Source organism: Pristiophorus japonicus, chromosome 6 (assembly GCF_044704955.1).
Source record: "Pristiophorus japonicus isolate sPriJap1 chromosome 6, sPriJap1.hap1, whole genome shotgun sequence".
NCBI classification, from domain to species: Eukaryota; Metazoa; Chordata; class Chondrichthyes; family Pristiophoridae; genus Pristiophorus; species Pristiophorus japonicus.
The window spans coordinates 232,812,656-232,826,393 of NC_091982.1; the positions used below are offsets into that span (position 1 = coordinate 232,812,656).

At 48.6% G+C, this 13,738-nt stretch overlaps 1 protein-coding gene across 10 annotated transcripts in view; it reads right to left on the minus strand.

The window, feature by feature from the left end:
* Positions 1-13,738, minus strand: part of cp (ceruloplasmin) — a 266,551-nt gene that overhangs the window by 157,486 nt on the left and 95,327 nt on the right. For all 10 annotated transcript variants that reach the window (XM_070883703.1, XM_070883701.1, XM_070883708.1 and 7 more), the window contains one exon: positions 5,521-5,605. In XM_070883703.1, the coding sequence (XP_070739804.1) occupies positions 5,521-5,605 (85 nt within the window). The remainder of the gene's footprint in view (positions 1-5,520; positions 5,606-13,738) is intronic.

Below are 13,738 nucleotides of genomic sequence, written 5' to 3' on the forward strand. Positions count from 1 at the left end.
CTACCCTTGAGGTTTAATCAGCTCTTTTGCCAGTTGTAAAACAGAGCCATTGTATTTAGACCCTAGATCCACTATGTACTTATCAGTGAATACTGTGACTGAAAATAACACGTATTGAAGCAAAGTATTCTCTATAAGGCTGTATTCAGCACTTCACAATTAGAATGTATTCGACCTTGAGTGCACAAGAGACGAGGCCTTGGCTCAGCACTCTCACCTCACCTTTAAGTCCCACTCCAGAGACCTGTGCACATATGCTAGGCTTACACTCCAGTCCAGTACTGAGGGAGTGCTGCACTGTCAGAGGTGCCGTCTTTCAGATGAGACACTGGCCCTGAAATTGCGGTGGGAGGCTTGCCGCAGGCAATTGCCTCCGACCTGAAACATTTTTACGAATTTACTCAGTGGTCCGTGAGGAGCGTGAAATTCGGGAGGGGAAGCCTTCTCTTCCCGTGCTGGGAGCGCGCTCCAATCCTCCAGGTTCCCACGGAGACGGTGCAGTGAAATTAAAGTTAATAAATATGAGAGAAATTTTTTTTTTCCGAGTTTTAAAAATTTTTTTAAAATTATGGTTAAAAATAAATGTAACGTATTGGGCAGGGTTTTTAAAAATAATATGTATTTTTGTAATTTAATTTTATTATGTTTTGTGTGTTTTAAAACTCTTACGCCTGTAACAGTCGGTTATGCACCTGCTTTTATTAGGTGCAAGGGTTTTGAGGACATTTGCCGGGCAAGATATGGGTAAATACCGCAATCTTGCCCATGCAAATGTCCTCGCTCTAGCTCCAGCTCGACAGATCGGGAAAGCTGGTTTTCAGCCATTAAACCGAGGCCCTATGTGGCCATTCAGGTGGACGTAAAAGATCCCATGGCACAGTTTGAAGAAGAGCAGGGGAGTTATCCCCAGTGCCCTGGCCAATATTTATCACTCAACCAACGTCACTAAAAAAAAAACAGATTATCTGGTCATTATCCCATTGCTGCTTGTGGGAGCTTGCTGTGCGCAAATTGGCTGCCGTGTTGCTCTATTTTACAACGATGTACTTATCAGTGAATACAATGACCGAAAATAATACATATATGTATATACAACTTTCTGTAAGGTCGTATCCTACAACACTTCAATACCTTGTCTGTAAAGCGCTTTGGGACGTCTGAGGTGGTGAAAGGTCGGATATAAATGCAAGTTCTTTCCTCAGAGTGATTTTGCCACTTCCAGTCCTGTAACAGCTCCCTCTCCCACAAGTGCCCCCCACACCACACACGTTCCCCTCAGGTTACCGTTTCCCTGTCCAAGATCCAAATGTGGCGACCTTCCTCTCCCGGCACGGTCACGGGGCAGTTAGTGCAGAGTGCTGCCGGAAGGCACATCAGCAGGAGCCAGCACCCGAACCTGCTCTCAAAGCCCAGTCCATATAAACTGGCAGCAGGCGGGCCGACTGTTAGGTCACAGCCAAGAGGACAGGGGGAGGTCTGAGTGCTTCCAGGGCCTCAAAGGCACCAACGCCATTAAAGGAACCGGTACAGTTAACGTCCCGTGGGAGAGCCACACGAGCGTTACATTGAGGCCAATGGAACTCACTATGGGACGGGACGTTTAACGGGCAACAGGTGTCTGTTCTGCATCTCTGCCCAAGTCGAATTTCACCTACTCCAGGAGCCCCTGCGGCTCCCTTGGAGGGAGCTGGGATGAAGGATGGCACCGGGGTGGCAAACTGTTGGTGGTAGAACAAGGAAAACAAGCGAGGGCTCGAAGAATGACCCTGCAGGAATAGGCGGAGGGCGCTGGACTGACCACGAGGCTTCCGTTTTTTATTTTGGGCAGGATGGAGCAGTAGCTTAGTTCGGGACAGGGCTGGTCTCCAGTCGTCCTGGGTAACCCTTGCCACTGGACCAAGACCTAGCTCTGTCAAGCCCGTGTGGTGGCTGGTGTGCAACGGCCACCACACGTTAAAAAAATCCACGCACAGGCATCTTCCACCCTTCGGGATGTAGTTCAGGATCTGGAATATTAGGTCCTTCATTGAAACACCTGTGAACTCATCTTTTTTTGGCGTGGAAGTGGGTCATCCTCACTTCGAGGGACCGCCTATAATGATGATGGATTCGGGACAGGGAGGGATTCCTACTCTGCAGCAGGGAAACCATTGTTAGTAACTCACGGGAGGCCAAGGCGAGTGACTCCAGCAACTGGCAAGTGGTTTCTGAGGTAGTTTTGCCCTCGTCTCCCTCCAAATAAGGCTCGTCAGAAAAGAGAAGGTAGGGTCGGCACAGTGCTGGCCATTGCTAGTGCTAAGTGGAAGAAATGCATCCGGGAGGGCGCTGAGCACCTCAAGTCTTGTCACCGAGAGCATGCAGAAACCAAGTGCAGGCAGCGGAAGGAGCGTGCGGCAAACCTGTCCCACCCACCCCTTCCCTCAACGACTATCTGTTCCACCTGTGACAGGGACTGTAGTTCTCGTATTGGACTGTTCAGCCACCTAAGGACTCATTTTAAGAGTGGAAGCAAGTCTTCCTCGATTCCGAGGGACTGCCTATGACGATAATGATGGGCATTGCTTTCATCACTAAGTGGAAAAGACTGACTACATTTTGACACCAGTCTTGCAGCAGCAAACCCATTGTTATTCAAAAAGCCAAAATTAAGATCTGTCTTGATAAAACCAACCTGTCCCTTCAGGCAGGTAAAGATGGTGAAACAGAAGTTCTAAGAACTCAAAAGAAAATCAGGAGGGAAGAAAAACAGTTGCTGATTCACCGTCTCATTTCAGATAATGGCACAGCCTTTGTCTGAAATATTTTATAGATCTGTGCTCGTGATTAAATGCTTTCCGACCTTAAAATTCATCCCCTGCGTATACTCTAATCTCCTTTACCTGTGAGTATTGCAGGCAGATCTTAATGTGTTGGGAGATTGGACTCAAGACTGGAAAATGATGTATAACTTATGTAAGTGCAGTGTTACACATGTGGGCTGGGCAAATGCTCAACATTCATACACCATCCAGGGAAAGGCATTAAAGATGGTGGAGATAGAAAAACACTTGGACATTCCAGTGCATACATCCTTAAAGGTACACGAGCAATGCCGTGCAGCGATAGCGAGAACAAATCGGGTGTTGGGGTGTATCCATAGGGCAATTGAGTATAAGACGAGGCGTACTGTTTTGTCCTTGTACAAGACCCTAGTCAGGCCACACTTGGAATAATGTGTCCAGTTTTGGTCTCCTCACATGGTGGGTGATATTGAGGCTCTGGAGAGGGGGCAAGAGAGGGTCACTAGACTAATTCCAAGTCTAAAGCATCTTAGTTATCAAGATAGGTTAAAAGAGTTGGGACTCTTTACCTTAGAGCAGCGTAGACTTAGGGAGGATCTGATTGAGGTTTATAAGATACTGAAGGGAATAGACAGTGTTCCAGCTGACAGTTTATTTCAATTAAACAGGTTAGGCAGGACCAGGGGCACAAATTTCAGTTGTACAGGGCTAGATCTAGGGTAGATGTCAGGAGGTGATTCTTTTCCCAGAGAACAGTAGACCTCTGGACCAAGCTGCCGTTTCATGTGGTGGATGCAGACTCACTGAACTCCTTCAAGTGAAAGCTGGATTTGTTTCTGGTTGCGGTGGAGATTAACTCTTACAGAAGGGAGGTACTGCAGGGAACGTAATGGCCAGAGTGATCTCCTGGACTAGTTTCGATCGCCTGAATGGGTCGGAGAGGAATTTCCAAAATTGGCCTGGGTTTTTAAATCTGATTTTTTTGCCTCTCCCCGGAGATCGCAAGGTTTGGGGTGGGGTGGAGTGTGTGTGTTGTGATACACAAGGTATCTCCATTGTGTGGGACAGACTCGATGGACCAGAGGGTCTTTACCTGTCCATCATCGTATAGCACTGTGTCAGAGGATAGCTTTATATTAGATGCTATAACGCAGCACCTAGAAAGTGAATTAATACTTTGAGTTCGATTACTTGGTTAAAATATACATTACGCAGTGATTCTGTTTTCCCTCCCGGATTAAAACGATCAATACCGATTGGTCACGAGTTACCTAAGCCCAGGTCACTTCACCAGCTCCCAGTGATGAAAGGGTCAGACACAATACTCCTGAGATATAAACCCACATCCGAACACTCTATGGCACAAGGTGAAAAGTGATTCTGCTGCAGAATTGGTCTGTGATAACACCTTACTTTCACATGTTGACAGACCCTGAATGGGTTGTCTACATTGTCATAATATTCAAATGCAGTCTGTGATCTAAATAGCAGAATCTCATTGATTTAATTAGCAGAGGTTCCCTGTGGCATACAATCATAAAATGTAACAGCACATAAACAAGCCATTTGGTCCATCAAGTCTGTGCCAGCATTTTTCTCCACAAGTCACTTATGTCTAATCTCACTCTCCTGGTGGGTGATAGACAACAGACACCCCTCCCACGAACCCCATGCTCCCAAATCTCCAACCCCCCAGCAGCATCAGGCAAGCAATGCAAACCGGGCAGGAGGAACTGACAGTCCATTTTTTTTCCTCTTATTCGTTCCCGGGATACGGGCGTTGCTGGCAAGGCCGGCTTTTATTGCCCATCCCTAATTGCCCTTGAGAAGGTGGTGGTGAGCCGCCTTCTTGAACCGCTGCAGTCCGTGTGGTGAAGGTACTCCCACAGTGCTGTTAGGGAGGGAATTCCAGGATTTTGACCCAGCGACGATGAAGGAACGGCCGATATATTTCCAAGTCAGGAAATCAGAGAGGAACTTGAAGGTGGTGGTGCTCCCATGCGCCTGCTGCCCTTGTCCTTCCAGGCGGTAGAGGTCGTGGGTTTGGGAGGTGCTGCCAAAGAAGCCTTGATGAGTTGCTGCAGTGCATCTTATAGATGGTACACACTGCAGCCACCATACGTCGGATGCGGATGGGATGCCAATCAAGCAGGATGGTGTTGAGCTTCTTGAGTGTTGTTGGAGCTGCACTCATCCAGGCAAGTGGGGAGTATTCCATCACACTCTTGGCTTGTGCCTTGTAGATGGTGGAAAGGCTTTGGGGGGGTCAGGAGGTGAGTCACTCGCCGCAGAATACCCAGCCTCTGACCCGCTCTTGTTGCCACAGTATTTATATGGCTGGTCCAGTTAAGCTTCAATGGTGACCTCCAGGATGTTGATGGTGGGGGTTTCGGCGATGGTAATGCCGTTGAATATCAAGGGGCGGTGGTTAGACTTTCACTTGTTGGAGATGGTCATTGCCTGGCACTTGTGTGGCGCGAATGTTGCCACTTATCAGCCCAAGCCTGAATGTTGTCCAGGTCTTGCTGCATGCGGGCATGGACTGATCCATTAACTGATTTTCCAGCCACTACTGCTCTGTTTCAAGCACAAACTGGACGGGACCAACATCACCCCCATAGTTTTTGGGCCTTGGATGAATTACAGAAGGACCTATTTTTATTGGGCTTTTAAATTCCCCATGCACACTCAATTTTAAATGGTCAGTCAATAATCCCGCTACACGGCAAAATGAAGATACCTGACTTCTTGTGCTCCACACAAAAGCGAGGGGCATCGAGTGCTTCTTGTGGATTCATCCCAAACTCCAGCATGTTAAGCAATACCTTGCAGACAGAGAAAGGGGCTTGGTTAAAATGGGTCAGATCAATCCTCCAGACTCCTCCCCGTCTTAGTGACATTGAAACATAGGGCCCAAGTTTCGGGCCGCGCACGCCCGTTTTTCGCGCCACAAAGTGCGCCTAAAAAAAACTTACCTATTCTCCGGCGCCCTGCAGGCCCTCGGTAGCTGGGCGCGGTGCAGCATGAGCTATGGGGGGCGGAGCCAGGTACCTGCGCTGAAAACAGTGCCGGGACCTCTGCACATGCGCGCCACAGTGGGCGCGCATGTGCAGTAGCTCCAGGCGCCCAAAACTGTGGGAGGGGCCCGAAGCATGCAGCCCCTAGCCCTGGCCGAATGGCCTCACTGGGGCTGCGTGGATAAGGCTCCTCCCACCCGACCGGACCCGACCCGACCCCCGCTCTACCCCCACGACTCGACCTCTGCTTCCCCCCGACCCCCCCCCCCCGGTGACCCGAACTCCGCTCCCGCCCCCCCCGACTCGACACAACCCGACCTCCGGGCAGCCCCCCTCCCCTGGACCTCCGCGACTCTCTCTCCCCCCCCCCCCCCGACTCTCCCACCACCCCCGACCTCCGCGACTCTCCCACCCCGGACCTCCGTGACTCTCCCCCTCCCCCACTGACCTCCGCGACCCCCCCCCCCGAGACCCGACGCCACCTACCTGTAAATCCAGCCCGAAGTCGTGGGCCCGGCCGTTCAGCCTCCTTCTCCCCCTTCCCCCCCCCTCTTCTTCCCTCCCTCCCTCCTCTCTCCTCTCTCCTTCCCTCCCTCCTCTCTCCTCCCTCCCTCCCTCCTCTCTCCTTCCCTCCCTCTCTCCTTCCCTCCCTCCCTCCTCTCTCCTTCCCTCCCTCCCTCCCTCCCTCCTTCCCTCTCTCCTTCCCTCCCTCCTTCCTTCCCTCCCTCCCTCCGTCTCTCCTTCCCTCCCTCCTCCCTCCCTTCCCTCCCTCCATCCTCTCTCCCTTCTCCCCCCCTCTCCCTCCCCCGCTTCTCCCCCCCCCCTCTTCGCCCCTCCTCTCCTCCTCCCATCGCCCTTCTCCCCCTCCCCCTCCCACCCCCCTTCTCCCTCTCCTCTCGCTGTCAGAAACACAGACACAGACAGACAGAGAGATAGAGACACTGACAGAGACATACTGGGGGGGGGGGACGTTCCTGCATGCTGTTGGAGGTCTCCCGGTGCTACAGTCGGTAAGTAGAAAATGTTTTATTTATTGATTTTTAAAAAAAATTCTTTTTTATTAATTTTTTTGGATTGATTTATTGGTTGATTTATTGATGTATTTATCATTTATTATTGATGATGGCTCTTTATTTGTAAAACTGAAGTGTTTAATATTTGCAAATTTCCCTTTAAACCCCCCCCCCCCCGATTCCCTACGCCTAATTTGTAACCTACGCCTGATTTTCTAAAGTGTAGACAAGGTTTTTTTGAACGTACAAAAATCTTCACTTACTCCATTCTAAGTTAGTTTGGAGTAAGTTTTCACTGACGAAACTTTGAAAACAGGTGTAAGTGGCCGGACACGCCCCCTTTTGAAAAAAAATTCTGTTCCAAAGTGAAACTGTTCTAACTGACTAGAACTGGAGCAAACTAAATGCCGAGAATTCAAATTTCTAAGATACTCCATTCTAAACCCGTTACTCCAAAAAAACAGGAGCAACTCAGGCCGAAACTTGGCCCCATTGAAACATAGAAAATAGGTGCAGGAGTAGGCCATTTGGCCCTTCGAGCCTGCACCACCATTCAATATGATCATGGCTGATCATTCACCTCAGTACCCCTTTCCTGCTTTCTCTCTATACCCCTTGATCCCTTTAGCCGTAAGGGTCATATCTAACTCCCTCTTGAATATATCTAACGAACTGGCTTCAACAACTCTCTGCGGTAGAGAATTCCACAGGTTAACAACTCTCTGAGTGAAGAAGTTTCTCCTCATCTCAATCCTAAATGGCTTACCCCTTATCCTTAGACTGTGACCCCTGGTTCTGGACTTCCCCAACATTGGGAACATTCTTCCTGCATCTAACCTGTCCAGTCCCGTCAGAATTTTATATGCTTCTATGAGGTCCCCTCTCATTCTTCTAAACTCCAGTGAATATAAGCCTAGTCGATCCAGTCTCTCCTCATATGTCAGCCCCGCCATCCCGGGATTCAGTCTGGTGAATCTTCGCTGCACTCCCTCAATAGCAAGAACATCCTTCCTCAGATTAGGAGACCAAAACTGAACTGACCACAGTGAGACTAGGTATGAGGCGAATTATCTGTCTAGTTGCTTGACGACTTTAGTTTCTTTTCATTCATGTTTGCCGCTGATAGTTTGACAGCAGCCGAGTTTTGAAGAGCAATGTTACCATCAATTCAATTCGACCCACTAAAATGCTTGCAGAAGGCTTTTTTTTTATTGGGAGGCTTAGGAGCAGGGCCAAGGCCCTTAGAGCAAGATTCCACCAAGATAAGAAACAACCCACAAGATCTCTGCGCTCCTTGATCTCTGACTTCTTACACATCCCCAATTTCCTTTGCTCCACCATTGGTGGCCGTGCATTAGCTGCATGAGCCCCAAGGAATTCCCTTCCTAAAGCTCTCCACCTCTCTCTCCTCCTTTAAGATGCTCCTTAAAACCTACCTCTTTCACCTGTCCTAATATCTCCTTATGTGGCTCGCTTTCAAATTCTGTCTGCTAACGCTCCCGTGAAGCGCCTTGGGACGTTTCACTGTGTCAAAGACGCTACGTGAATGCAAGTCGTTATTGTTGAAAGGGAGACAAGGCCAGAAGTAGTGGTTGAACGACAACTCGCTCAGGGTTTACGTCTGGTAAGAGGAGGGGAAGACTGAGATCAGCACAATAAGAATTCCCGCGCGCAGTCGGCCAGTCTGATTCGTGTCATTTGATGATTCAAGCGGGGGGAGCGAAAGGATGGCAGGTTAGGTACAGGCGCTGTTACAAACGTTGGAAAGGTGGTCTTCAAACAAGACAGGTGGTAGCTCTGCATTTACAGCTCGCCTGACACATGTTTTCTGGTTCCACAGGTATAGCATAGAGCTCACACTACCCGCAGTGTTCTTGGTCCGTCCCTGAAATATTGCTCCTGGGTTACCGAAGATGTGCAATCAACACTCTGTCACTTAGATAGAATCTTACAGCGAGGAGGCCATTCGGCCCATCGTGCTGTGCCGGCTCTTTGAAAGAGCTTTCCAGTTAGTCCCACTCCATCTGCTCTTTTCCCACAGCCCCGCACATTTTTCCTCTTCAAATACATATCCAGTTCCCTTTTGAGTGTTACTATTGAATCTTCTTCCATCGCCCTTTCAGGCAGCACGTTCCAGATCATTTCCCCACTGTCTCATTTGATGCACTAAATAGATTAGCCCAGAGACAGGCATTTCCCCAAATCTCCGTGTCCCCCAACTGCACAGTGTATCACAAACCATTCTCCATTTTTAGTCCCTGCCTTCCCTCCCCTCTCCTACCCTCCCCCAGCCGATAATCAATATGTGAAAATATTCCGGTGAAAAATCGTGAAGTACAATTCGGATATTCCAGGAAGGATATTCATCTTTCCTGTGTCCATATGGGAATATCTATCCTAGCCATGCAGTGACGCTGGAACAAGACTCCTTGTCTGGTGTCAGACACTAAACACGATAGACTGAATAGGATTACACAGAATTTTACAGCACAGAAACAGGCCATTCGGCCCAACAGGTCTAGGCCCCACACGAGCCTCCTCCCACCTCACTTCATCTCACTCTATCAACATAACCTTCGATTCCTTTCCCCCTCGTGTGATTATCTAACTTCCTCCTAAAGGCATCGATGTTGTTCGCCTCAACTACTCCCTGTGGTAGTGAGCAACCTCTCTTTCCACCTTTAGAAATCTTTTGAAAGCCCATCTCTCTAGCACACGTTCTGCCAGGGCTCCTAATCCGTCTCTCTTCCCAGATTGGCTTCCATTCCCAACACCCATCTGGGAAGCACCTTCGGATGTTTTCCACATTGACGGCACGGCACAGGTTCTTGTTATTTCTGTTGCTGCTGCTGTTGAAGTATTGTGGAGTATCTGGGCACCACGCTTCAGGAAGGATGTCAAGACGTAAGAGATGGCGCAGAGGGAGATTGACTGAGTGGTACCAGGGATGGGCGACTCTTCAGTGACGTGGAGAGACTGCAGAAGCTGGGGTTGTTCTCGTTAGAGCAGAGAAGGTTGAGAGGAGATGCAAAAGAGGTGTTCAAAATCATGAGGGGTTTTGAAAGAGTAAATAAGGAGAAACAGTTTCCACTGGGAGAATGGGCCAGTAACCAGAGGACACAGATTTAGCATAAATGGCAAAAGTACCAAAGGTGAGATGAGGAGAATTTTTTTTACGCAGCGAGTTGTTGTGATCTGGAATGCACTGCCTGAAAGGGCGGTAGGCGCAGATGCAATAATAACTTACAAACGGGGAATTGGATAAATACTTGAAGGGGAAAATTTTGCAAAGCTGTGGGAAAAGAGCAGGGGAGTGGGACTGATTGGATTGCTCTTTCAAAAGCCGGCACAAGCACGATGGGCCGAATAATCTGAGGAAGGACATTCTTGCTATTGAGGGAGTGCAGCGAAGGTTCACCAGACTGATTCCTGGGATGGCAGAACTGACATATGAGGAGAGACTGGATCGACTAGGCTTATACTGGAATTTAGCAGAATGAGAGAGGAGCTCATAGAAAAATATAAAATTCTGACGGGACTGGACAGGTTAGATGCGGAAAGAATGTTCCCGATGTTGGGGAAGTCCAGAACCAGGGGACACAGTCTAAGGATAAGGGGTAAGCCATTTAGGACTGAGATGAGGAGAAACTTCTTCACTCAGAGAATTGTGAACCTGTGGAATTCTCTACCACAGAAAGTTGTTGAGGCCAGTTTGTTAGATATATTCAAGAGGGAGTTCGATGTGGCCCTTACGGCTAATGGGATCAAGGGGTATGGAGAGAAAGCAGGAAAGGGGTACTGAGGTGAATGATCAGCCATGATCATATTGAATGGTGGTGCAGGCTCGAAGGGCCGAATGGCCTACTCCTGCACCTATTTTCGATGTTTCTAAGTTTCTATGACCTCATTCTGCACTGTATCATTTTATCATTCTATTTCCATAACTACTTTAGCTAGCAGCAGACTGTACATTTTGAAGTTAACGACAAGAATCTAAATCTCTGAACTTAGTAAGATTTTACCAAATTAAATAACCTTAAACTGTTGTGCTGGATTAGCTGTGTTCTATATGGAGAAATACCACCAACGATGTCTCCGCAAGATTCTACAAATTCCCTGGGAGGACAGACGCACCAACATTAGCGTTCTCGACCAGGCCAACATCCCCAGCCTTGAAGCACTGACCACACTTGATCAGCTTCGCTGGGCAGGCCACATTGTTCACATGCCAGACACGAGACTCCCAAAGCAAGTGCTCTACTCGGAACTCCTTCACGGCAAACGAGACAAAGGTGGGCAGAAGAAACGTTAGAGGGACACCCTCAAAGTCTCCCTGATAAAGTGCAACATCCCCACTGACACCTGGGAGTCCTTGGCCAAAGACCACCCTAAGTGGAGGAAGTGCTGGGAGGGCGCTGAGCACCTCGAGTCTCGTCGCCAACAGCATGCAGAAATCAAGCGCAGGCAGCGGAAGGAGCGTGCGGCAAACCTGTCCCACCCATCCCTTTCCCTCAACGACTGTCTGTCCCACTTGTGACAGGGTCTGTGGCTCTCATATTGGACTGTTCAGCCACGTAAGGACTCATTTTAAGAGTAGAAGCAAGTGTTCCTCGATTCCGAGGGACTGCCTATGATGATGATGATATTTCGGTTTATGTACAATGTTGAAGTGCCATTGAACCTGGCCGATAAGGAAATGTGATGCCGTGTCAGGAGAAGTGATTGATGCCCGCTCCTTCTGCATCAATCCAACCGAGTTCCAATCCACAACAGCTCCACTGGCGCTTCCTTCTGTGTGTTGCGACAACTGCAGCTCTGAAAGTGGACTGAAGCTGCAAACCCCTGATGTAACCAGCAGAGGGAGCTGTGAACCAGTTGTTTTGGAACGATTGGACAGTCTTGCCACAGTCTGTGCAAGGTTAGTGACTGACCCAATGTCGGTGGAGGTGCTCTCCGGGCATAGAGGATGGGAACTGCCCCACATCATATCCAAGTGCATGTTCAGCTGCAGCCTGCACAACCTCAGCCACTATTTAAGCTGTGTTCTCACCAAAGCAGTGTACAACAGTGTACATCTCTCTCAATTTCCATGTTACACACTCTTTGCTATACTGCCCAACTTTGCTTTGATTTCTGTACTATCTGGGAATCGGACCTCTCCATCAATAGGCCCACATCTCTCTCCTGCCTTCAAAGCTCCAATTATCATAGGCGGTCCCTCAAACGAGGATGACTTGCTTCCACGAGTTCACAGATTTTTCGATGAAGGACCCGATGTTCCAGTCCTGAACTCCAATTGAGGGGGTGGAAGATGCCTGTGCATGGATTTGTTTAACGTGTGGTGACCGTTGCACACCAGCCACCACACGGGCTTGACAGAGCTAGGCCTTTATCCAGTGGCAAGGGTTACCCAAGACGACTGTCCAATACATCCCCACTGACTATATATTCCATGTTACCTTTTACTTTTCCGAATCGAGTCACTTTGAAGCTATCTACAGTGACCTCTTTTCTACCCACAAGTCCAGCATCTCCAGAGCCTTCTGAATTGCTGACCACGGATTGGCATCAGTTCCCACTGCTCCAATCTTGGTGTGATCCACAGATTCAGGCAGCTACCAACTGATTCCAGTCTGCAAGGCCTTTATGAAAATGATAAACCATAATAGTTACAGCACTGCTCTCTGTTGCAGTCCATTAATAACCAAATCAGCAACAACTTGCATTTACATAGCGCCTTTAATGTAGCAGAATGTCCCAAGGTGCATCACAGGAGCGTCATCAGACGAAAAGTGACACTGAGCCAAAGAAGGAGATATTGGGACAGGTGACCTAATGCTTGGTCAAAGAGGTGTGTTCTAAGCAGTGGCTTAAATAAGGAGCGTGAAGGAGTGAGGCGAAGAGGTTTATGGAGGGAATTCCAGGGCTTAGGGCCTAAAGGGCTGAAGGCACGGCCACCAATGGTGGGGCGATGGAGGTGGGAGATGCACAAGAGGCCAGAGTTGGAGGAATGCAGAGAGTATCACATCCAGATGTCTTCCAGTTTAACACTACCCACTGAGTGCTTCGCAGTAGCCATTCTTTCATTCAACTCTACATTTCTACCTAGCCACAGGCCCGAATCTAATGCAATAATCTTTTATGTGGCAAAGCATCAAACTACCTTTTGAAATCCAGATATATAACACCCACTTCAGATACACTCCAACAGGTACAAAACGTCAGCAAAAAGATGACTGCAATGCTGGCCTTTATATCAAGGGGGTTGCTATTGAGAGGTGAGGAAGTCCAGTTGTATAGAGCCCTAGTCAGACTCTCCTGGAGTACTGTGTACAGTTTTGGTCTCCTAATTCATGGAAGGATGTTCTTGCTATTGAGGGAGTGCAGCAAAGGTTCATCAGACTGATTCCCGGGATGGCAGGGCTGACATATGAGGAGAGACTGGATCAACTAGGCTTATATTCACTGGAGTTTAGAAGAATGAGAGGGGATCTCATAGAAACATATAACATTTTGACGGGATTGGACAGGTTAGATGCAGAAAGAATGTTCCCGATATTGGGGAAGTCCAGAACCAGGGGTCACAGTCTAAGGATAAGGGGTAATCCATTTAGGACCGAGATGAGGAGAAACTTCTTCACTCAGAGAATTATGAACCTGTGGAATTCTCTACCGCAGAAAGTTGTTGGGGCCAGTTCGTTAGATATATTCAAAAGGGAGTTAGATGTGGCCCACACGGCTAAAGGGATCAAGGGGTATGGAGAGAAAGCAGGAATGGGGTACTGAAGTTGAATGACCAGCAATTATCATATTGAATGGTGGTGCAGGCTCGAAGGGCCAAATGGCCTACTCCTGCACCTATTTTCTATGTTTCTATGTCGTAGCGGTTGCTACAACTGAGTGTCTCGCTGGGCCATTTCAGAGGGCA